A 22,205-nucleotide genomic window follows, 5' to 3' on the forward strand; every position below is an offset into this window, starting at 1 on the left:
GAATCAAATGCATTTGACAGATGTTTACAGAACTTTTCACCTGAACACAAAGGATTATACCTTCTTCTCAGCACCCCATGGAACCTTCTCCAAAACTGATCACATAGTAGGTCACAAAGCCAAATCTATTCAATGGAAAAAGGATAGCATATTCAACAAATGGTGCTGATCTAACTGTATGTCTACACGTAGAAAAGTGCAATTGGACCCATATTTGCCACCATGCACAAAACTCAAGTCCAAGTGGATTAAAGATCTCAACATAAAACCAGAGACACTAAATTGGTTAGAAGAAAAAATGGGGAAGGGTCTGGAACACATTGTCACAGGAGACAACTTTCTGAAGAGAACATCAACAGTCCATGTCTTAAGGTCAACAATCAATAATTAGAACTTCATGAGGCTGAGAAGCTTCTGTAAGGCAGGAGACACTGTCAACAGAACAAAGCAACAGTCTGCAGACTGGGAAAAGATCTTCACCAACCCTGCATCTGACAAAGGACTAATATCCAAAATATATAAAGAACTCAAGAAATTAAACACCACCAAACTAAATAACCCAACTGAGAAATGGGGCTAGAATTAAACAGAGAATTTTCAACAGAGGAATATTGAATGGCTGAAAAACACTTAAAGAAATGCTCAACGTCTTTAGTCATCAGAGAAATGCAAATCAAAATGACACTGAGATTCCATCTTACATTCATAAAATGGCTAAGATAAAAAATTCAAGAGACACTACATGCTGGCAAGGATGAGGAGAAAGAGGAATACTCCTTCATTACTGGTGGGAATGCAAATTAGTACAGCCACTTTGGAAATCTATCTGACGCCATCTCATAAAACTGGGAAGAGGGCTTCCTCAAGGCCCAGCTATTCCACTTCTTGGAATATACCCAGAAGATGCACCAGCACACAACAAGGACATATGCTCAGCCATGTTCATAGTGGCCTTATTCATATAAGCCAGAACATAAAAACAGCCTAAGTGTCCCGCAGTAGAAGAATGGATAAAGAAACTGTGGTACATTTACACTATGGAATACTATTCAGCTATTAAAAACAAGGAATTTCCAAAATTTGTGGACAAATGGATTGAACTAGAAATGATCATAATGAATGAGTTAACCCAGAAGCCGAAAGACTCAAATGGTATATACTCACTTATAACTAGCCCAAGGCGCATGTCCCATGAAAGTCTTCTCTTACCAGGAAAGTGGGATAGAGGTGAGGACATCCTATTGGGACTTTAGGTGAAAGAAGCATGGGAGAATGGAGAAATAGAAGGATCCAGAGGGTCCTAGAAACCTACACGAAGAACATTATGATGCGCAGATCTGGGTCCAGGGGTCCTGCTCAAACTATGGCACCAGCTAAGGACAATATAGGCAGTAAACTTCAAACTCTTACTCAGATCTATCCAATGGAGAGGACATTTTCCACCACTGAGTGGAGAGTGGGGTCTGACTTTCATGCGAACTCTGGTGCCCCATTTCTGACCACGCCCCCTTGATGGGGAGGCCTGGTGGCACTCAGAGGAAGGATAGCAAGCTACCAAGAAGAGACTTGATACCCTATGAACATATACAGGGGGAGGAGGTTCCCCTCAGTCACAGACATAGGGGAGGTGAGTAGGGGGAAAGTGGGAGGGAGGGAGGAATGGGAGGATATAAGGGATGGGCTAACTATTGAGATGTAATATGAATAAATTAATAAAAAATGATTTTAGCGGTGTTGGAGAGACGGCTCAGTGGTTAAGAGCACTTGCTGCTCTTCCAGAGATCCTGAGTTCAATTCCCAAGCACCCACATGGGTGGCTCACAACCATCTGTATTATGATCCAATGCCCTCTTCTGGTGTACATGAAAACGGTGTACTCATAGACATAATAAATAAATAAATAAATAAATAACTATTTTTAAAAATAAAAATTAAAAAGAATTTAGCAATGTTCCTTCTTTTTCTATTATGTGGGATAATTAGAGGGACATTTGGGACAGATTTCACATCTGTGTCTCAAACTGTGCATCAAAACCATCTAGATGCAAGTTATGTCCAGTGGGAAAGATGGGCAGTACCCTCCCCTGTCACTCTTCCTCACTTCACACGGATGATTGGTGTCTAGAAACCATCAGTCTTATGTGAATCAGTTATTCAGAGAACATATTTAATCATATAAAATGTGTTTATCTCTTTGAAAATATTGCACCATGTTAACAGGGGACTCAGAACATCCAGAAGTTTGTAGCTCCTGAAATGAGTTCATATACATTCTGAAGGTTGGCTGTATGTTTGTCCAACAACCTTAGTTCTTAAGGACTTTGCATGTCTGTATACTATATTGATGTATTTGTCTCCCTTTGGAAATGGCTTCTCTCTTTACTTCCTGGCTGGTTGTTGTACATGTTTGTGCCAGTATTGCACCTGTGAATCAACATGCTGGCTGTACCTGAGTGGTACATAACACATTCTACCATGTAACGTTTTCCCCATTTTTTATATCAAATGATAAAGAAATGCCCCCACTCTGCTGTAGGATGAGAGGAGGGGTCATGATCTGATGACAGCCAGGAAGATTGGAGGACTGCTCCTCGAACTGACTGGGTTGGAGATCTCGCACAAATATTTTCCAGAATCCTCCATCCTGACAGGATCAATCCTGAGCCAGCACCTTGTCGGGGACAGTGTCATCCTTTCTGTGAGCTGTAGCTCCCGGTCATTGAAGAACCACTCGGTGGAGACTTCATTGTGAGCTGAGAGACAAGTGAGGACCACGGAGCTCTGTACTCTGACTGTGGAATTTGTGACCCAAAGATGGGGCTGTGTCAGAGGCTCTGTGAGGAAACAAAGGAGGGGACCAAATGACTGTCGTCCTTCAGAGAGCTCAACCAGCCCCTCTGTAGTCAACAGACACCTTAAAAAGCCTCCATGGTGGAGACTTTGGGACTGTGAGAACAGACAAATTTCTTCTGCTTTGAACCTGCCACCCATGGCTTGTGCAGCCCTGATTCTGACAAAATCTGATGTGCCTCAGTTTCCCTATACTTGGACATGCAGTGCATAATCATTGCTGTGTCCGTGAGTTACACTTAGATATGAGCAACAGCCTGACCTTTGGGTGGGGCAGCTGCTAAAATCAGCAATATCTGTTACCATTTACCTGCAGAAGAGAGTTCCCTGGGCTGGATCCATGAGGACAATGAGCTTCCTGGAGTACTGTCTCCTCTGTGCCTCCCCCTGAGAACATGTCCTTCCTGTAAGTCTCCTAAGCTCATCAGAACAGTTGGCTTATGACCTGTAAACTGTCCACTGAGACTCAAGAAAAAGAGATGCCCAGGTGACCCATATAACTGCACCTGTCATGGTGGTGCACAGCTGCTCCCACACTCTATGCGACTTGGACAGTCAATAAAGCCCTGTTTCGCATCAGCTCTAACAGGAAGTCCAATTCTAGCTCTGAGGAGATGCTCACTGGGGACAACTAGAGTTCAGTCTGGGACAGAGACCTGAACTCTTGACTTCCTGATGTTTACCTCACAATGCTGAAACCATGGTTTTCTCAGCCGGTCCCTGCCTGAAGTCCGCAGAATCTTTCTCGGGGCCATGTTTATGGCATGAGCCTCAAGAGTCTGAGGCTAACTGGCACCCTTGGCTTGAGTTACCCAACACACATCCTCCTCTGCAGATGGAGTCAGGTGAGGGATTCTTATCTATTTCAGTATTTCTACACGGTGTGAGTCCTGCAGTGAGTGCTCAAACTCCAATGTAGAGACACAAAGCAGAGGGGAGGCAGGCATAGTCTACATTTCACAGTCCTGTGTGTGTACAGGGAAATCAACCCCATCAGCACCCAGATGACACAGAGAATCACTTACTGTATATGTGGAGCTGCATGTGTGTCTCCTGAGTTTCAAACTGCATGTTTAAGGTTCGTAGGGTGTAGAATCCAGTGTCCTCCTGGGTGACATTGTGCAGTAGCAGCGACCCGTTGGGGTACAGTGTCTCTCTACCACTGTATGCAGGTCCTAGCGTTCTTTTATTTGTGGTTGTTTCATTCCCAGAAATTAAATTTTTGTAGAGAATGCCTACCCATTTGTACCAGCAAAAGGCTCTAAGTTTCTTTGGCATATTGTGAGCAAGCAGGAGAGCGTTGTTCCCTTTAACAATGTTGGGAGGCACCAGTTCGATACTGAGTTGGCCAGTGGTGGAAGGGTGAATGCAGGCTAAAACGGAGGATAGAAGGGAAAAGACATAGATTTGATCAATATTGAGACATTTATCACTGGTGAAAAGATGGGCCCTGGGTCCTGAGAAACCTAGATCTATCACTCAGAGAAGGTGAGTGTGAGTGTTGGTCCAGAGGAAGTAAGCAAATAACAATTTGATGCACCTGATCATGTCAATTCATCTATGTTGAAATCTTTCCTCATGTTGTTTCTACCCTCAGTGTCCTCACATGCCTGCTCACACTAGGGAAATGGGGGGAATAGGTGACTTCCCTGACCTCTAATTCCTCTACAGAGCCCCAGACTTCTCCTTTTGACCTCTTAAATATTCTCCTTTCCTTGTTCCAACCAACCCCTGACTTCACTTCAATGAGGGATTTGTTATCTGTCTTCCAGTCCACCAGAGCTAGGGTCTTGTTAGGAAAAACTAGTTTGTAGGGTGTAAAATCCAGTGTCCTCCTGGGTGACATTGTGCAGTAGTAGCGACCCGTTGGGGGTACACTGTCTCTCTACCACTGTATGCAGGTCCTAGTGTTCTGTTTGTGGTTGTTTCATTCCCAGAAATTAAACTTTTGTAGAGAATGCCTACCCATTTCTTGAAAGTCCAGAGCTTGAATGGGCTCAGATACATGTGGGTGGTGAGAGGTATGGTTGTGAATATCTTTAATCTTAGCACTCAGGAAGCAGAGGCAGGTGGGTCCCTGTGAGTTCAAGGCCATCATGGACAGCCAGGGCTACAAAGAGAAACCCTATCTCAAAAAAAAAAAAAAAAAAAAAAAGAAAGAAGTGGGTGGTGAATGAAAATTCCTGGGCCTTGCAAGTCCAGGTGTTAATGAAATTCTCGTATTTGGGTCTACCAACACTGGTTAAACCTCCATCTCGCATGAACTTATGTGTCTGTAGAGAGTGGGTGGGTGGGTGGATATGAATACGTGTGTTTGTGCAAGTGTGTGCCATCCTGTGTGTACTGGTGGGTGCATTGTCACAGCACCTAGATGGAGGTCAGAGAACAACTTAAGGGATCTTTTCCTATTCTCCCCCCCTAGGAGACTCCATCCAGACTCTGAGCCCCTTCCTTCTCTGTCACAGTCATGCAGTGTTGTCCTGGGGCAAAAGGGGTTATCAGGAACTGTACCCTTGGCAAGGATGTACACAATGGGGCTCCATGGTTCCTGCTGCCTGTTCTGCCCTCCCTCTGCGGAGAACAATATTTGAACTAGCCCTGCCCCCAAGCTCTCACTCCCTCTGAGCTCAGCCTCCTCACAGGCAGGAGCCTTTCCTAGTGTAATACGGACTGTTGTCAAGGATGGTGTCCTAGGCCCTCCTCTGTCCCTTCCATACATATTTCTGCCTGGTGCCCCATTTGGCAGATAGATAGTGTGTGTGTGTGTGTGTGTGTGTGTGTGTGTGTGTGTGTGTGTGTGTGTGTATGAGAAAGAGACAGAGAGACAGAGAGAAGCAGAGAGAGGAGAGAGAGAGAGAGAGAGAGAGAGAGAGAGAGAGAGAGAGAGAGAGATGTTTCACTCCTCTGGACCACACACAAACAACAAGGCTGATGGCCATCTCGGCACCATATGCCAAACACAGCTCTCCCAAGGGCTTCCCTCTGTGTTCTCCTAACATGTCCTTGATTACACACAATCCTGCCTGAGCATCTAGTCTGCCCTATATTTTCAATGATCTGAGAAGGTAGAATTCACTCCCTGCAGGAAGGTGACATGCTGCTAAGTGATGCCTTGGGAAAGGGACAGGGCTGTTCAAACTGGAATCAACAGTCAGAGTGCATTGCCTTGAAGCCCGGGAGCTTCATGTGTGCAGGAATTGTGTGAAGAGTTACATGTGGGTGTGAAGCAGGAGATGACCTGAGTCCTGAAGAGATGGCACTGATTCTATCTGACTAGGGAGATGTTTAGGGGTCCCCCCATCATCCTGTGCTTGCTCAGGCATGCACTGGTTCTGTTCATGCCCTTCCAGGACTGCAGACATTCTCTGCCTAGATTTCCCCATGGGAGGGGCCAGGAGAGAGGTGTGACTACACAGGGTTCTTTGTCAGGGTAGTGCTGCTTAGAAATCTAGGAGCAGCCAGTAGGTCAGATCTGTAGGGATGGGAGTGGAAGCCAGGCTACAGTTAATCTCCTGGCTCCTGGAAATACTTTTTTAGGTGGTGATTGTGTGTCTTTCTAATGCCACCTAGTGATGACTGGGGGAACTGCACCTTGAGTCTGGGAGATGTCCAGATCAACACCTCTCTTAGTAGGTGCCAGTAGGAAAGAATTCCAGAGCTGGACCCCTAGAACTATCACTTGCAAGGAGGACTTGTGACTTTGATGCCTCCCCTTGGAAATCCTGATCTTCCTGTGGGGTCTCATGAGTCCATCAGGACAGTTAGTTAATGGTCTGGGCACCTGTCCAACTATTCTCTCTGCTGGAGAAGATGACCAGGGGATCTACCCTAACCATGGCTCTCATGGCAGTGCACTGGCTGGTTCCACAGGCCAATAAATCCTAGTCCCATGTCAGCTCTAATAGGAAGTCAAGACCAAATAGTGATGTAAAGCCTATAATGTCGTCTGGTGTCCAGCTAGGGATAGAAATTTGCTCTCTGTGAGGACCCCAGGAATTCCTCAGTCGGGGCCTGCCTGACTCCCAGGGACTTCCTCAGGTCCATAGGTACAGTGAGAGCCCCAAGTGTGTGGGCTGAGTCTGACATCCTTGGGCTGACTTTACCCCAGGACAAGTGAGGGGTCCTGATCTAATGCTGTTGGTGGACACTATGTGTGTCCTGTAGTAAGGGACCAATCCCCAGTGTGGAGACACAGTGGGGAAAGAGGGAGGGAGGGAGGGAGGGAGGGAGAGAGAGAGAGAGAGAGAGAGAGAGAGAGAGAGAGAGAGAGAGAGAGAAGGCACATCCCAGACCTCAGAGTTCAGTGTATAATGCAAGATACAACATACCTATACTATGGAAACCACTTACTTATATCAAGTCGTGCATGTGCTGTTGTAATTTTGAACTCTCTGTTTAAAGTTTCTAGTGTGTAGAATCCTGCATCTTTCTCAGTGACACTATGGAGAAGTAGGGATCCATTGGTGTACACTGTCATTCTTCTGCTGTATTTAGGCCCCCTGATGATGGAATTCGTGAAAATGCTGTATTCTGCAATTTTTCGAAGCTGGCTTCTATATGCAGATTTGTACCAGTAAAAGGCTTGCAGATCTTGTGGCAGATTATAGACGTGGAGAACAACATTTTCCCCTTTAGCAACATTCGGTGGCACTTGATCGATCATGAGTGGGGCAGAGGTGAGATGGTTACAGCAGGTAGAAAGGGAGGCTGGAAGGGAAAGGAGAAAAACACATAACATGGGATCATAATATTTGGTGGAAAGATGGCGACCTCCATCCTGACCAGATGGATTGACTCATCACTCAGCCTAGAGATACAAGTGTGGATGAATCTATCTCACATGGTGGAGGTCAGCAACAGGACGTCCTCCATTCCCTCAGTGACCTGGAAGTTTTCATCTTCTCTGAAGGAGATCTCTCCTCAAGTGTCTCCATGGCTGCCAGACACTGCACACATTCATGGACACTTTAGGTTGGGATTATGCCTCCTCTGAATTTTTCTCTACAGACACATCTTCATTCTCTGAACTTTTTTTTCCTGTTTCTTTTGTGGCTCCAGTCAACCCCTGACTCCATCATATACACGTTCTTGCTGCTCTGCCCTGCAGCTCACAGGTTGGGATGGGTGAAGGCAGGGAGCAGTCTGGTTTGTGGCAGGTTCAAGTCTTTGAAAAGGCTCAGGAATTATGCTGGCTGGCTTTATGAGAGCTTCACACTAGCAAGAGTAGATCTGAAGCTGGGCAAATTGGCATACACCTGTAATCCCAGCAGTCAGGGAGGCAGAGACAGGCAGATCTCTGTGAGTTCGAGGCCAGCCTGGTCCACCAAGTGAGTCCAGGACAGCCCGGGAGACACAGAGAAACCCTGTTTAGAGAAATCAAAGTTTAAAAGAAAAAGAGTAGATTTGAAAGACGGAACATCAATTAAAAATGCAACTACTGATTGATATGGGTGGATACAGTTCACTGCAAGGAGTTCCACTCTTATCCTGAGGGATGCTGGGGGCTATAAGAAACAAGGTTAAGCATGTAATGAGGAGCAAGCCAGTAAGCACTATTCCTCCACGCTTTCTGAAACAGTTCATAGATTTGATTTATGACCCCCATGTTTGGGAAATATAAACACAACAGTCTGACGTGGACACCTAACAGCATTGTTCCCTGTCAGCACTGAGAGGTATTAAGTAATAGTCTAGCCCTGGCAAAATGCTCCCTAGAGTCACTAGTAATTGAGCCAAGGGTGGATTAGTACAGCCAGGGCTTCATGGTGCTCACCTCTCTCTCTGTTTCCCCCAACCAGGCCCTGCCTGTTGCCCACAGGGTCTTTCGTAGCAAAACATGCATTGAGATCCCCACAGGACTGGATTGTGTCTGACATCATAAGCTGAGTTACTTTTCCTGAAGATCTTACCTGATGCAGGAGGGAGCCAGACAAAGGAGTCTGATCTATGCCCATTTGTCTCCACCATGTGTGTTTTGTTCTCCGTGATCAAACCTCACCATAGGGACAATATAAAATGGCCAGAAGACACATTAGTGTATTTCCTAGCCCATCCCTGCACTGACTGACCACATACAATCACTCACCATCCATCTGGAGTTGCACAAACGCTACTTGTTCTCTCATATTTGTTCTCCGAATGCGTAGGGTGTAGAATCCAATGTGATTCCAGGTGACATTGTGGATCAGCAGGGACCCATTGCTGTACAGTGTCTCTCTGCCGCTGTGTGCAGGTCCCCTCCTACTTGAATTCCTGGCTATTACGTAATGAGCAACCTCTTTCCTCTCGAACACAACCACCCCTTTGTACCAGAAAATGACTCGAAGATTCCTTGGGAGATTGTGAACAAGTAGGAGAGCACTTCCACCTTCAGAAACACGGGGCGGCACTGATTCAATACTGAGCTGAGTAGAGGTGGGAAGGGGTCCACATGTCAGATAGGAAGCTAGAAGGGAAGAGAGACAGCCATCAATACTGGGACTTTTGTATTTGGTTTAGATGGAGCCGTCTGTCCTGGACAGATGTGCCCATTGCTCTGCAAAGGTGTGTGAGCGAGGGTCTTCCTGTCCTACATGGTGGAGGTCAGCTCAATACCTGCACTTGTCATTTTATCTGGGTGACACTCTCTCCTCAGGTGTCAACATGGCCCTGGCTCACAGCACTTTGATCCCTGTTCACACTCACTGTAAATTGGTGGTGGGGTGATGACTCATTGACTTCTTTGCCCATAGACTTTGTGTCTGGGCTCTCTGAATCATGTTGTTGTTGTTGTTGTTGTGTTTGTTTAGTGGCTGCAGTCCTTATCTTACTTTACCTTCTAGCTTCTCTTCCACTCTATTTGGAATCTAGTGAGGGTCTAGTGAGGATCAGTGTCTGTCTTAAATTTTTTTTTGTGGAAAAAAGTGGTGCCTAGAAAAAACTCAGATACCTCTGAGAAATGAATGAGAGAACGAATGGAAATTCATGAGAAACTGAGGGTCCCAAAGCCCAGCTTGTCAAGGGCTTTACTTATGAAAAGACTCAGCCTTGGGATGGGTGAATAGCCCACTTTGATTTAATTCTTTTACTTTTATATCTATTACATATGTGTGTGAATGCACGCAGGTGTGAACCACATGCATTTCTGCAGAGATGTGTATATGGGGGTGCATGCCATGGTATCTATGTATGTGACAAATGACAACCTTGAGGAGTCAGAGGGTTCTCTCCTTCTACCATGTGGGAGCTGAGGATTTACCTCAGGTCCTCTGGCCTGGCAGAAATTGCCTTCACTTATTGAGACACCTCACTGGCCTATCCAGGCCAATTTTTTTTCCGAGTCACTCCATCATAGTTAGGAACAGCACTCTCCAGTATATAGTGGCCAATGTGATTGACTTTGAGTAGAGAACAATCTGGCTTTTGTGCACACCCCTTACCATTGTCTGTTCACGAGGAACTTCCTGCTGGTGAACCCCTGCCTACCTCTGTGTCAACTCCACACCATGGGCAAGCAGACACCTTGAACTCTTTCAGACTCTTTTCCTCCCTGTAGACTCCAGTCAGGACCTGATTTCTGCCCTGCCACATACTATCATGAAATTCTCTCTTCATTTAGGGTACTAACCATTGCTCTTGGAGAGAGTAACAGTGGGGGTTCCATGGCCTCTGATGCAAGTACCATCCTCGCACAATATGGAGGAGCCATCTGCGTCAGCATCTCTCTGGTCCTGACTCCCAGTGAGCTGAGTTTGCCCTGAGGTAAAAGCACCTCACAGAGTCACATAGCTGTGGGCAAGGTGCTTGTCTGAGGCACTGCTGTCTTCTCCCCTCAGTGTTGCCAGGTACTTCTCTTCTTCTCATTCCCCTTATGATTCAGATTCTAAACTACACAGGGAGCAATAGGCTGATAAGCACCCCTGTGAGCCAGAATCCAACATCTCACCCCAGGGCTGACCTCTGCTTCATGCTGGCCTTGGCTCTCTCACCATTGAGAAGGGGACTCTATGCTCCCTGTGCATCCTTGGTGACACAGAAACTCCATTGGACACCTAGTTATTCCCATGTCCTCAATTCTGGGAAGGTAGAATGTGTACATAGCCACAAGGTGGCACAGATGTCTGTGAGGGCTGAAAAGGGACCAGCTGGGTGGCACCAGGAATAGGACACTCATCAATAATCACTAGTGTTACCATTCAGGGTCTGATCCAGGACAAACATTCAGGATCAGTTAGTTGTATCAGGAGATCCATGTTCTGCGTGTGCAACAGACGGTTACTTCAGCCCTGGAGAAGTTTGGGCTCACTCTGCTGTAGAGGATTTCACTGAGGAACCTGGGTTGAAGCCTCCTGTGTTGGGTGATATATTGTTTGGGTCTGCTCCCATCCACCCTGCCTTTTTAGGGAAGACTCCTTCCTTTGCTCAGCAATTCCCCTGTCATCACTCTATCTCCAACTCAAGATGATAGAGGGGAGAATGTTGAATAGGGTCCACTAGTACTTTTCTAGGCTACCAGAAACAGCCAGTGGGTCAAAATGACCTGTGGGAGGGACCTCCAAGACTGTTGGGACAGAAATGGAAACAGTTTCTTTCATCTTCTCCAGGAAACTAGCATCTCAGTGTCTGATTGTGAGATAATACTGCCACCTGGTGATCAATAGGATGGCTGACTAATGCTTATGTTGGAGAGCTGTCACCAACAGCAGAGCCTGTTATTGTTTGGCTACCAATGAGAATTCCCTGGCCTGGAACTCCGAGGACAAGCACTTGCCAGGAAGACCTTTGCCCTTTGTTCCTCCTTTGGGTACCTTGAACTTTTTATGAGGTCTCATAAGCCGGTGTGGACAGTTGGCTCATGGCCTGGTGACCTGTTCAGCTCTGCTGTTCATGCCATGTCTCAGGAGATGCCCAGGTGACCTTGCTCAGCTGAGGCTCTCAAATCAGTGCACTGGTTGGTTTCCCATGAAATATGGATGGCCAGAAAACCATTGTTACTTGTCAGCTGCAACATTAAGTCTCCAGCCCTTGCAAAAATACTTTTCAGGATCACTTGTAGTCCAAGCTAGAACAGAAGTCTGGAGCTAGGGATTCCTGGTGCTTACTTCTCTGTGAAGATACAAAATCTGGCAGATGCCAATAGGGTCTTTCTCATACCATGTTCATGGTGAGAACCTCAAGAAACTAGACTGAGTCCAATGCCCCTTGACTAAGAGCCCCTTTCCTACCCCCCTCTCTCATCTCTGAAAGGGGAATCAGGGCAATAGTCTAACCTATGTCACCTCTCTTCAGAATGTGTGTCCAGCAACTAAGACCTCAAACTCCAACATGGAGACACAATACAGAGGAACAGAGGTCACTTGTCAGGTGTTACAGTCCTGTGTGCATAAGTCTACCCAGCACTGACTGATCACAGACAATCACTTACCATCCACCAGGAGTTGCACATGCACCACTTCCTCTTTCAGATCTGTGTTCAGAGTTCGTAGGGTATAGAATCCAGTGTCCTTCCTGGTAACGCTGTGGATCAGCAAGGATCCATTGCTGTACACGGTCTCTCTACCGCTGTGTGCAGGTCCATCCACACTTTCATCCTTGGCTATTACATACTGAGAAACCTCTTGGTTCTTGGACATGCCTACCCCCTTGTACCAGAAAATTTCTTGAATCTTCTCTGGGAGGTTGTGAACGCGTAGAAGAACGCTTCCTCCTTTAGCAACATTGGGAGGCACTAATTCAATGCTGGGCTGAGCAGAGGTGGGAGGGTGTCCACATGTCAAAGGGGAAGCTAGAAGGAAAGATAGAGATCCAACTTAGAACTCTTGTATTTGGTTAAGCTGGAGCCCTGTGTCCTGAGATGTGTTCATTCCTCAGGCAAACTGTGTGAGTGAGCATCTCCATGCCCTACTTTATGGTGGTCAGCAAATTACCTCTATAAACTCAATGTCCCTGCACTTGGCATTTCGTGTACATGGAGCTCTCACTTGGGTATCACTATAGCTCTAGCTCAGTGCCCTCATTCCCCCGTTCACATTCCGTGAAGATTGATAATTGGTGATTCCTCCACTACTTCTCTCTACAACATCTCGAAGTCTACTCTCTAACTCTTTTTGTTCTTTGTCTGTTCCACTTGTAGTGCTTGTCAACACGTGATTTCACCTTTTAGGTTCATTTACTTCAAGCCCACTACACTAGATTATTGTGAGAACTTGGATCTGTATACTTTTTTTAATGGTGCCCTTAAAATTTCAGGCATTCTACAGGGCTTTAAGGAGATGAAAAGGAAAACCAGATCATCTCTTGCAGAACTTTCATTATTGGCATGCCATTTTACCAGCCACTAGCTCTACCTTTAATCCCAGGGGTGGCAGCCATTAAGGACAACCAAGACAATAGCCACCAGAGACCACCAGAGGCCTGAAGCCAACACAGAATCCCAGATCTACCTGCAATCCAGAGGCATACTGCCATCAGGTTCCACCACGCCAACACCAATGAAAGCCAGACAGCTAAAGACCGGTGTAAGAACACACTCAACAAAATCCAGAGCATGTCACCACCAGTTATCCTACTAAAACAAGTCAGATATCTAAACACAGCAAAACAGTAAGAAAACTTGCTTAAACATAATCTTATGAAGAAAATAGAAGCCTTTAAACAATAAATGAATAAATCCCTCAAAGAAATTCAGGAAAATATAATCAAACAGGTGAAGGAAATGAATAAATTCCTTAAAGAAATAAAGGAAAAAAATACAAACAGGAGAATGAAATGAATAAAACTGTCAAACCATGAAAATGAAAATAAAAGCAATAAAGAAAACACAAACTGAGACAGTTCTAGAAATGGAAACCTAGGAAAGAGAACAAGAACTACAGACACAAGCATCACCAACAGAATACAAGAGATTGGAGAGAGAATATTAGGCATAGAAGATTTGAAAGAAGAAAGTGATACATTGGTCAAAGAAATTGCTAGGTCTAAATTTTTTTTTAATGCAAAACATCCGGGAAATGTTGGACACCATGGAAAGACCAAACATAAGAATAACACAAATAACCTAGAATAAATATCTTCTGAAAGGCTTCATCCAGTATTGGAAGGAAACATATGCAGAGACCCACAGACAAACAATAGGCTGAGCTCGGGGAGTTTTGTGGAATAGTGGGAAGAAGAACAGAGTGAAATGGATGGGTCAAGGACACCACAAGAAGACCTACAGAGTCAACTAATCTAGACTCATGGGGGCTCACATAGACTGAACCACCAACCAAAGAGTATGCATGGGCTGGACCTAGACCCCTTACACATATGCAGCTGATATGCAGTGCAGTCAACATGTGGGTTCCCAACAGTGAGTGTAGGGCTGTCTCTGACTCTGTAGCTTCCCTTTGGATCCCATTTCCCTAGCTGCGCTGCCTTGTCAGGCTACAATGGGATAGGATGTTCTTAGTCAGGCTGCCATTTGAAGTGTCTGGGTGGGTTATTGCCCCGTGGGGTCCTGCCCTTTTCTGATAAAAAGGAAATGGGATGCTGGAGAGATGGCTCAAGGTTAAGAGCACTGGCTGCTCTACCAAAAGTTCTGGGTTCAATTCCCAGCAACCCTGTGGTGGCTCACATCCATCTGTAATAAGATCTGGTGCCCTCCCCTGGTGTACAGGTGTACATGCAAACACGACATTGTATACACAATAAATAAATAAATAAAAAGGAAAGGGTGATTGAAGGGGCCATGAGGGTGGGACTGGGAGGAGAGGAGGAAGGGAGCTAGGATCTGGCTGTAGAGATTAAATAAACACATTAATGAAAAATATCACCTTTCAAAACAAATTGCAATGCCTGTGGAAAATGAATGAATGAATGCATGGATGGATGAATGAGTGAGTGACGTCTCAGGATCAAGCAGCACTCCCCACGCTGCATGCTGTACCTCTCCCTTCTGTCTTTACTTTCCCGTCGTAGAGACCACACAATGAGCTACAAACTGATGAGCATCCATGATCCCTGGGAGAACAGCCATTCAACCTGGTACTCCCTCTGCCTCTCCTGGACTTGGTCTGTCAGCAACAGTGAGGGAGCCTCTGAATTCCCTTTGTGACACAGAAACCCAGCTGGGCACTCAGTCTGACCTGTGTTCTCAATGCTCTGGAAACATGGAGTCTGTTCTCATCAAGCATGTGGCAAAAATGCCTATGAGGGATCCAAAAGAACCAGCTGAATGCCGAGTACAGAAAAGGACAAACTCATTCTCACTGCAATCACCAGTCAGGGTTCTGACACAGAACAAAGGCCCAGAAGCAGACATATCGGGAGCCTCTCACCCTCTGGGTGTGTGGGAGGAGGTGACCTGAGTCCCTGAAAGGGCTCTGGGCTCCACCATCCCATGCAGGGCTTCAAGACTGTGCTACCACTTTCTCAGTTGTGTGATGGGTCTGCCTATGTGCTCCCTGGGCCTTTATGAAATGTCTTGGACCTCTCTCTAGGTAATTACCTTAGGTTAGCCCCTCTTTTCCAAAGGAAATACATAGAGAAGGGAAGTGAACATGAGCCCTTGCCAATATGTGTGTCTAGTGGAATCAACCCCACCCACCAACCATGCTGAATCACTTACAGTAGACGAGGAGGTATATGGGTGCTATTGATACAAGTTCTGCTTGCCTATTATAGCCTTCTAGAATATAGTATCCTGTGTCCTTCTGGGTGACATTGTAGATCTGCAGAGATCCATCTCTGTAGATTGTCTCTCTGCCACTGTATGCACGCCCCGTCACATTACCTTTAGCATTCGCTGCATACAGTGCAATATCATGACTCTTTTCTGTTATCTCTTTGAACCAGACAAAGGCTGTAAGATTGTCTGTCAGATTTGTAACATGGAGAACGAAGTTTTCTCCTTCAAACATGGGGAATGGCACAAATCTATTGGCCATGCGGATAGTGGTAGTTGGGTGCCAGCAGCTTAAAAGGGAGGCTAAAAGGGAAGAGAGAGAAATAATCAATATTAAGTGGGTGTGAACATCACTCAAGTGTGTGGGTAGGGAAGTACCTTCCTACCTTAATGGAAGTGAGCAATATAACCACCATTCCCTCAGAGTCTCTCACTGTGAACTTACTTCTCTTAGAAATTCTCTGCTCAAGTGTCTGCCTGGCTTGCCCTTCAGTGTCCCTATATTTGGTGTGAGGATGCTTCACTGACCTCTTTCTCTAGAAGGTATTCACTATCTGAATTTTTTCTTTTTCCTTTGTGGTACCAGGCAACCCCTGACATCATCTTGCAGGTACTCTGACATCTGGCCCACTATGACCAGGGCTATGTGAGGACAAGGCTTAGTCTGCCATATTAAGGTGATTAAGTTCCTGGAAAAGACTTGGACATGAATGGAGGAAGGAAGGAAGGAAGGAAGGAAGGAACAAACAAACAAACAAAAGAAATGAAGGACCGAAGAAAGGAACAAAGGTAGGAAAGAAGGGTGTGTCCATGGATTAATCTACATAGTTGCCAGGTTTGTAGCTAACAACAAATAATTATACTCAACGGTAAATTAAATATTCTCATATTACTTATGTATCGTATGTGTGGGTTTGTGAAGGCTCACATCTCAGCATATGCACATGGGAGTACATGCCACAGCAAATATGTAAAGGGCTGAGAGGAGCCTGCATGAGTCTGTTCTCTCATCTTCTGTGCAGAAGCCGAAGACTGAATTCAGGTTGCTATGGTCTCCACACATTGAGCCATTTCGCTGGACCCTGCAGTTTGATTTTGATTTGGAGGGTCCCCCAGTCATGACTGGGAACATCAGTCTTCAGAAAAGAGCAGCCAACATGATTTGGTTTGAGTAGAGAGCATTGGGGCTCTTCTCTCCTCATCACTACCTGTCCCCAGAGAGCTTTAGGAAGCTGAATCGATTCCCTCACTGTATCTTTTGCCCTATAATGTCAAGAAGAAACCCAAAATCTCATTTTGGGCTCCTGTCCTCTTTAGACAACTCAAGTCTGACTTAGAGTCCCCTCAACCCACACACAGTCAGGGATTGGGGACACTTACCTGTGAGCAGGAGCCCCTGCCAAAAGTTCTCTTTGAAGGAAAGCACAGAGGACTCCGTCATTGGTCTTCTTACTGTGACGTCCTTTGGGGAGAAGAGCTTCAGCTACAGCAAGGCCTGCAGCCTCTGCTGTCCTTCTGATCCCTGAACTGATTGTCTTTTCAGGCAGAAGCACTTCACAGAATCCCACAGACTGTGAGTGGTGGGGTCTGTGTCTAAGGAGCTGCTCTGTCCCTTCCACTCTCAGTGCTACCTCCGCATCCTTCTCAACTTTTCTCTTTGCCTTTCTCCCCCAAGCAATATATTGAGCAACAAGGCTGATGAGCATCCCTGTGACCTCAGAGAACAACAGCTCATCCCAGGGCTGACATCTGTCATGTCCTGGCCTTGGGTCTGTCAATATCAAAGAGGGAAACGCTATCATGTCTGTGTGTCCCTGTGACACAGAGACAAAGCAGAGCACCCAGTCTGCCCTGAGTCCCCATTGCTCTGGAAATGTGGGATTTCTCAGCAGGAAGGTGACAGAGATGCCTCTGAGGTCTTGGCAGGCACCAGCTGAGTGATGACCAGGGATGAAGATCAACCTTTTGACACTAATGTTACTAGCCAAATTCCTGAGCCAGGAGAGAAGCCCAGAATCATTTGTGTGAGGAGTTTCACTTGCTCAGTGTTGGGGAAGCGGTTGTCAGTGTGTCCTGGAAAGGACTGTGGGCTCCCTCTTCCTATAGAGGGTTTCAAGGCAACCTTCCCGCATTGTGTGTTAGCTGAGCTGTGTGTTGGGAGAGCCTAGGTTCTTTCTAATCTTTCTAGGTCATCACTGTCCTCATTCTAAGTGATTCCACTGAATAAATCCTGTATTGCCCTTGGAAGATGCTGGGGAGGGGGCACTTTAATGTTCCTCAGACAGGGTTGTTCTCAGATGAAAGAAACTGAGCCAGGACTTGGGAGGGAGCTCCAGGTTAGTAGGGACAGGACGGATACCAGTTTCCTAGGCAAGGTCATGGCTCAGGGAAACAATTTTCTGAGTGTTGAGTGTGTGTCCTGATATTGCCCCCTGGATATCACTGTGAGAACTGCAATGTCTAGGCCAACAGTGGGCGTGGTCCTCAAGTCAAATGTGACCTGCGCTGGTCCTTTCAGCACAGGTGTGAGATATGCCCTGTCATCCTGCCTACTGTGCACTCCAGACATTCAATTTCCATCTAATATGGTGTGGATCTAGACAAAGTTCCATATTTTTCCTGGAAAGTCCTGGACTAAAGGTGGAATAAGAGTTCATGCAGAGGATGGAGACCCTTATGCTCAGAAAATTTCAAAGAAAATTTCTAGGACATTGGCTATGCTTTTGAAGGCGAGGGGACTAACAGAGGGACTGTACCTTCATTTGCAGGCCCATCTTTAGCACCCAAATCCTTCCTTTTCTTTGCCCACCGTGTGCTTAGGGGCATCTGCTCATGACTACATAGAACATTGATTCAAGTGTCTGTGTCCTCTGCTCTTCCCTCTCACACTGTAGGTATCTTTTTGTTGCTGTGTTTAAAAATCATCCTGAGGAACAGCACCTCAGGAGAGAGTAAAGAGTGTGTTTCCTTTCTGGGCCTGGGCCATTTTGTAGCACAGAAAGAAATCAAGACAGAAAACAGGATTCTGGCTGGCTCATCCGCTGGCTGGCTACCTGGCTCACACTTAGCTAGCTAGCTTTCTTATTTAACCAGAAACAATCTGCCTAGGGATAGTACTGCCCACAGTGGCCTGGTCCCTCCTGCATCAATTAAGCCAATCCCTCACAGACCTGTCCACAGACCAACCTCATTAGGAAGTTATCCAATTGAAACACTTTTTCCCCAAGGCAACTCTGTGCTGTGTCAAGTTGGCTAACTACAACATTGTTTCAGACTGTTAAAGCCTCGTTGTAACATTGTTTCAGACTGTTAAAGCCTCGTTGTCTACTGGAAGACTGCAAAAGAAGGGCCCCATTCTCCAAGTAAATGTCCTTCTCTCTTCCCTGCAGTCATCACAAGCACTGGTGTCCACAGCCCTTCACAGCTGCACTCTCAGAGTTAGGACCCAGCTCATGGTATCTCTCCTGGGTTTCCCTTTTCCCACTTCCCTAATGCTGAGCTCATGGACACCCTGATGTCCACCACTGACACTGTGAGGAGTAACTGAAATAGCATCATCAAAGCCCTGCTTTCCTCCTGTCTCAGGACAAGCTTTCCAGGCAAATACATCATCTCTTTCTTCCGGCTCCAATTGAATCAGAGCAGAAGGCAATCACCACCTGAGACAAGCCAGGATCTCTGAACATTTGGGATAAAAGAGCATCACAAGGTTCAAGGTTCTGATTGGTCTTTTGTGTCTTGAAGAACAAAAATCATGAAAGCAAATAGAGGGGACAGGAAGGCATGAATAAGTGACTGAAAGAAAAACCTACTTGAGCTAAAGTACATTGTTCCCAGTGGGTGGGTCCTCCTACTTGGAAAAGTACCCCCACTCATATTAAAGTCCAATCAAAGGATAACCAGAGGAAATCAGAGATACAGGGAGAGAAGAAAGAAATGGAGCTGGAATCTCATGAGAGTATTTGAAACTTTTTATGCCCATGAGCATGGGTTGGTAATTTACTTCTTTATCTATTCACATGGCTTCACCCTGAAGCTCAGTGCTGGTATTTCAGAGATCCACTTACCAGGACTGTATTTCTTGACTGTGGTCCCATTGAGGCCAGTGACAGAGTTAGAGACGAGGCAGATATAGGTTCTGCTATTATTAGTAGAGATGTTTGGGATAAAGAGACCTCGAAAGTATGACTGGGACTTCCCATTGAAAAGCCAAGAGTACTGTGGAGGTGGGTTAGAGGCTGCGTGGCAGGAGAGGTTGAAGTTTGCCCCTAGATGGAAGTAGATATCTGAGGGGGCTATAACCAGAGCATCCACCATCTGGAGAGAACAGAATAAAGCCACATGCCATGTCAGAACAGAGAAGGGGAAATCCTGGTCTGTGGGAGGCTATGGTATTTGTGCTACAACCTCGGGTAAGCATAGTTATTCTTGGCTACAAATGTATCTGTCTACCACAAACATACCTGGTGTCCACAGTAGCCAGAAGGGGGCACTGGATCCCCTGAACCTCAAGCTGCAGATGGTGGTGAGCTGCTGTGTGTGTGCTGGGAACTGAACTCGGGTCTTCTATAAGAGCATCCAGGGCTCTTAATCACTGAGCAATCATGCCAGCCCTCCCAGGTAGATGTTTTCAGAGGCGGATCTGACTGGTAAAGGATGCAGAGCTACAACTTGTGAAACGATGGCAGGAAGGGACATGTGACTTTGGCAGATCTGGGCTAGGGATTTAGGACACTAACTTTCTCCATATGAGACCATTGCTTCTAATACCCAAGGTCTAAGGACAATCCATGCAGGATTACCTCTCCAAAATGCCACTGAGAGGCAGACAGTAAAGTTGTTTGAAATCAGTGACTCCCTAGGCAGAGAATCCCTGCGTTAGAGACAGGATCTACTGAAGCACTAAGCAAAGCCTTACTTTCCAGGAGTAGAGACGTCAGCCCACCAGAGAACACATGATATCCTGTCTAGTATATGACCTTTGGATTCCTGGAATTCTGCAGAAACGCTCCATCCTGAGGTGGCTTCGTTCTGGAGTCAAATCTAACTGTCTGTTTGTTCTCACTTCCTGGACCAGGTGTCCTGTCAATCTGCTGACCGCAAAGGTTAACATCAGCTTCTCCTCATTCCAGACACCTGAGAAGGCCTCCGGGGTGGAGACACTGAATACGTGACTGCAGACAGACAGCTTCTGCTTTCTCACATCTGCCACTGAGACTGTTCAAGCCTGATGTGGTCAGTGTATTGGCTGTTCCTCAGTACCCCAACAATACTACATGACTTGGGGTGTGAAGAAAGGAGATTTCCTCTGCAATCCATGTTACTGTTCTTTTAAAAAATTTATTTAAGTAATTTGTTCAGATTACAACTCAATTGTTATCCCATACCTTGTACCCTTCTGTTCCTCCCTCCCTCCTGCTTTCACCCTATAGCCCTCCACTGTGTTTGTGACTGAGGGGGAACTCCACCCTAATTATATGGTCATGGCTATCAAGACCCATGTTTATAGTCTGTTTATTATTTCTCTGAGTGCCACCAGGTCTTCCTTCCACGGGGAAGTGGTCATATATGGGGCACCAGAGTTTATGTCAGAGTCAGTCGCCACTGTCCACTCAACTGTGGAGAATGTCCTGCCCATTGGCTAGATCTGAGTAGGAATTCAATGTTTGCTGCACGTATTGTCCTTGGTTGGTACAGTAGTTTGAGCAGAACCCCTGGGCTCAGATCTGCCCATCATGATGCTATTCTTGTAGGTTTCTAGCACCCTCTGGATCCTTCTATTTCTCCATTCTCCCATACTTCTCTCACCTAGAGTCCTCTTAGGAGGTCCTCACATCTATCCCAATCTCCTTGTAAGTTAAGACTTTCATGGGACATGACTTTTGGGCTAGTGTCCAATTATAAGTGAGTATATATCATGTCAGTCTTTCTGCTTCTGGGCTAACTCAATTGCTATGATCATTTCTAGTTCCACTCATTTGTCCAGAAATTTTGGGAATTCCTTGTTTTTAATAGCTGAGTAGTATTCCATAGTGTAAATGTACCACAGTTTCTTTATCCATTCTTCAACTGAGGGACATTTAGGTTGTTTCCAGCTTCTGGCTATTATGAATAAGACAGCTATGAACATGGTTGATCATTTTCTGGGTATATTCTAAGGAGTGGAATAGCTGGATCTTGAGGAAGCCCTATTCCCAGTTTTCTGAGATAACACAAGATAGTTTTCCAAGTTTGCATTCTCACTAGCAATGAAGGAGTGTTCCCCTTTCTCCACATCCTCTCCAGCATGTGCTGTAAAATGAATTTCAACTTTAATCATATTAATTGTACATCTTATAACAAACCCTGTACTACTAAAACCAAATGTCTTGCTGGGCATCATGGTGGTGCATGCCTTTAATGGGAGAATTTCTGAGGCACAGACATTACGTTTTTGTTTGTTTGTTTTTGGTGTTCGAGACAAGGCCTCTCTGTGTAGCCTTGGCTTTCCTGGACTCACTCTGTAGACCAGGCTGGCCTCAAACTCATAGCAATCTGCCTGCCTCTGCCTCCTGAGTGCTGGGATTAAAGGTGTGCACCACAACACAGGGTAAAACTACCTGGATGGAACTTAGAGAACCAAGACCAACAGTACTGTTTAGTTTTTTTTTTGTTTTTTGGCTTTTTTTTTTTTTTGAGACAAGGTTTCTCTGTGGAGTCTTGACTGTCCTAG

General features: G+C 45.8%; 1 protein-coding gene across 1 annotated transcript; it reads right to left on the bottom strand.

Annotated features, from left to right (window-relative positions):
• Positions 1 to 2,550: 2,550 nt before the first annotated feature.
• LOC311591121 (pregnancy-specific glycoprotein 22-like) lies at positions 2,551 to 19,810 on the bottom strand (the record flags this gene model as incomplete). Its single annotated transcript, XM_084770489.1, has 6 exons — positions 2,551 to 2,753; positions 7,201 to 7,557; positions 8,936 to 9,295; positions 12,254 to 12,613; positions 15,602 to 15,796; positions 19,561 to 19,810. The coding sequence occupies 6 exons, from the start codon at positions 19,808 to 19,810 to the stop codon at positions 2,551 to 2,553; spliced, it is 1,725 nt and encodes a 574-aa protein (XP_084626615.1).
• Between the last annotated feature and the right edge of the window lie 2,395 nt (positions 19,811 to 22,205).

Source organism: Acomys minous, assembly GCF_964271855.1.
Source record: "Acomys minous genome assembly, chromosome: 20".
Classification (NCBI taxonomy): Eukaryota; Metazoa; Chordata; class Mammalia; order Rodentia; family Muridae; genus Acomys; species Acomys minous.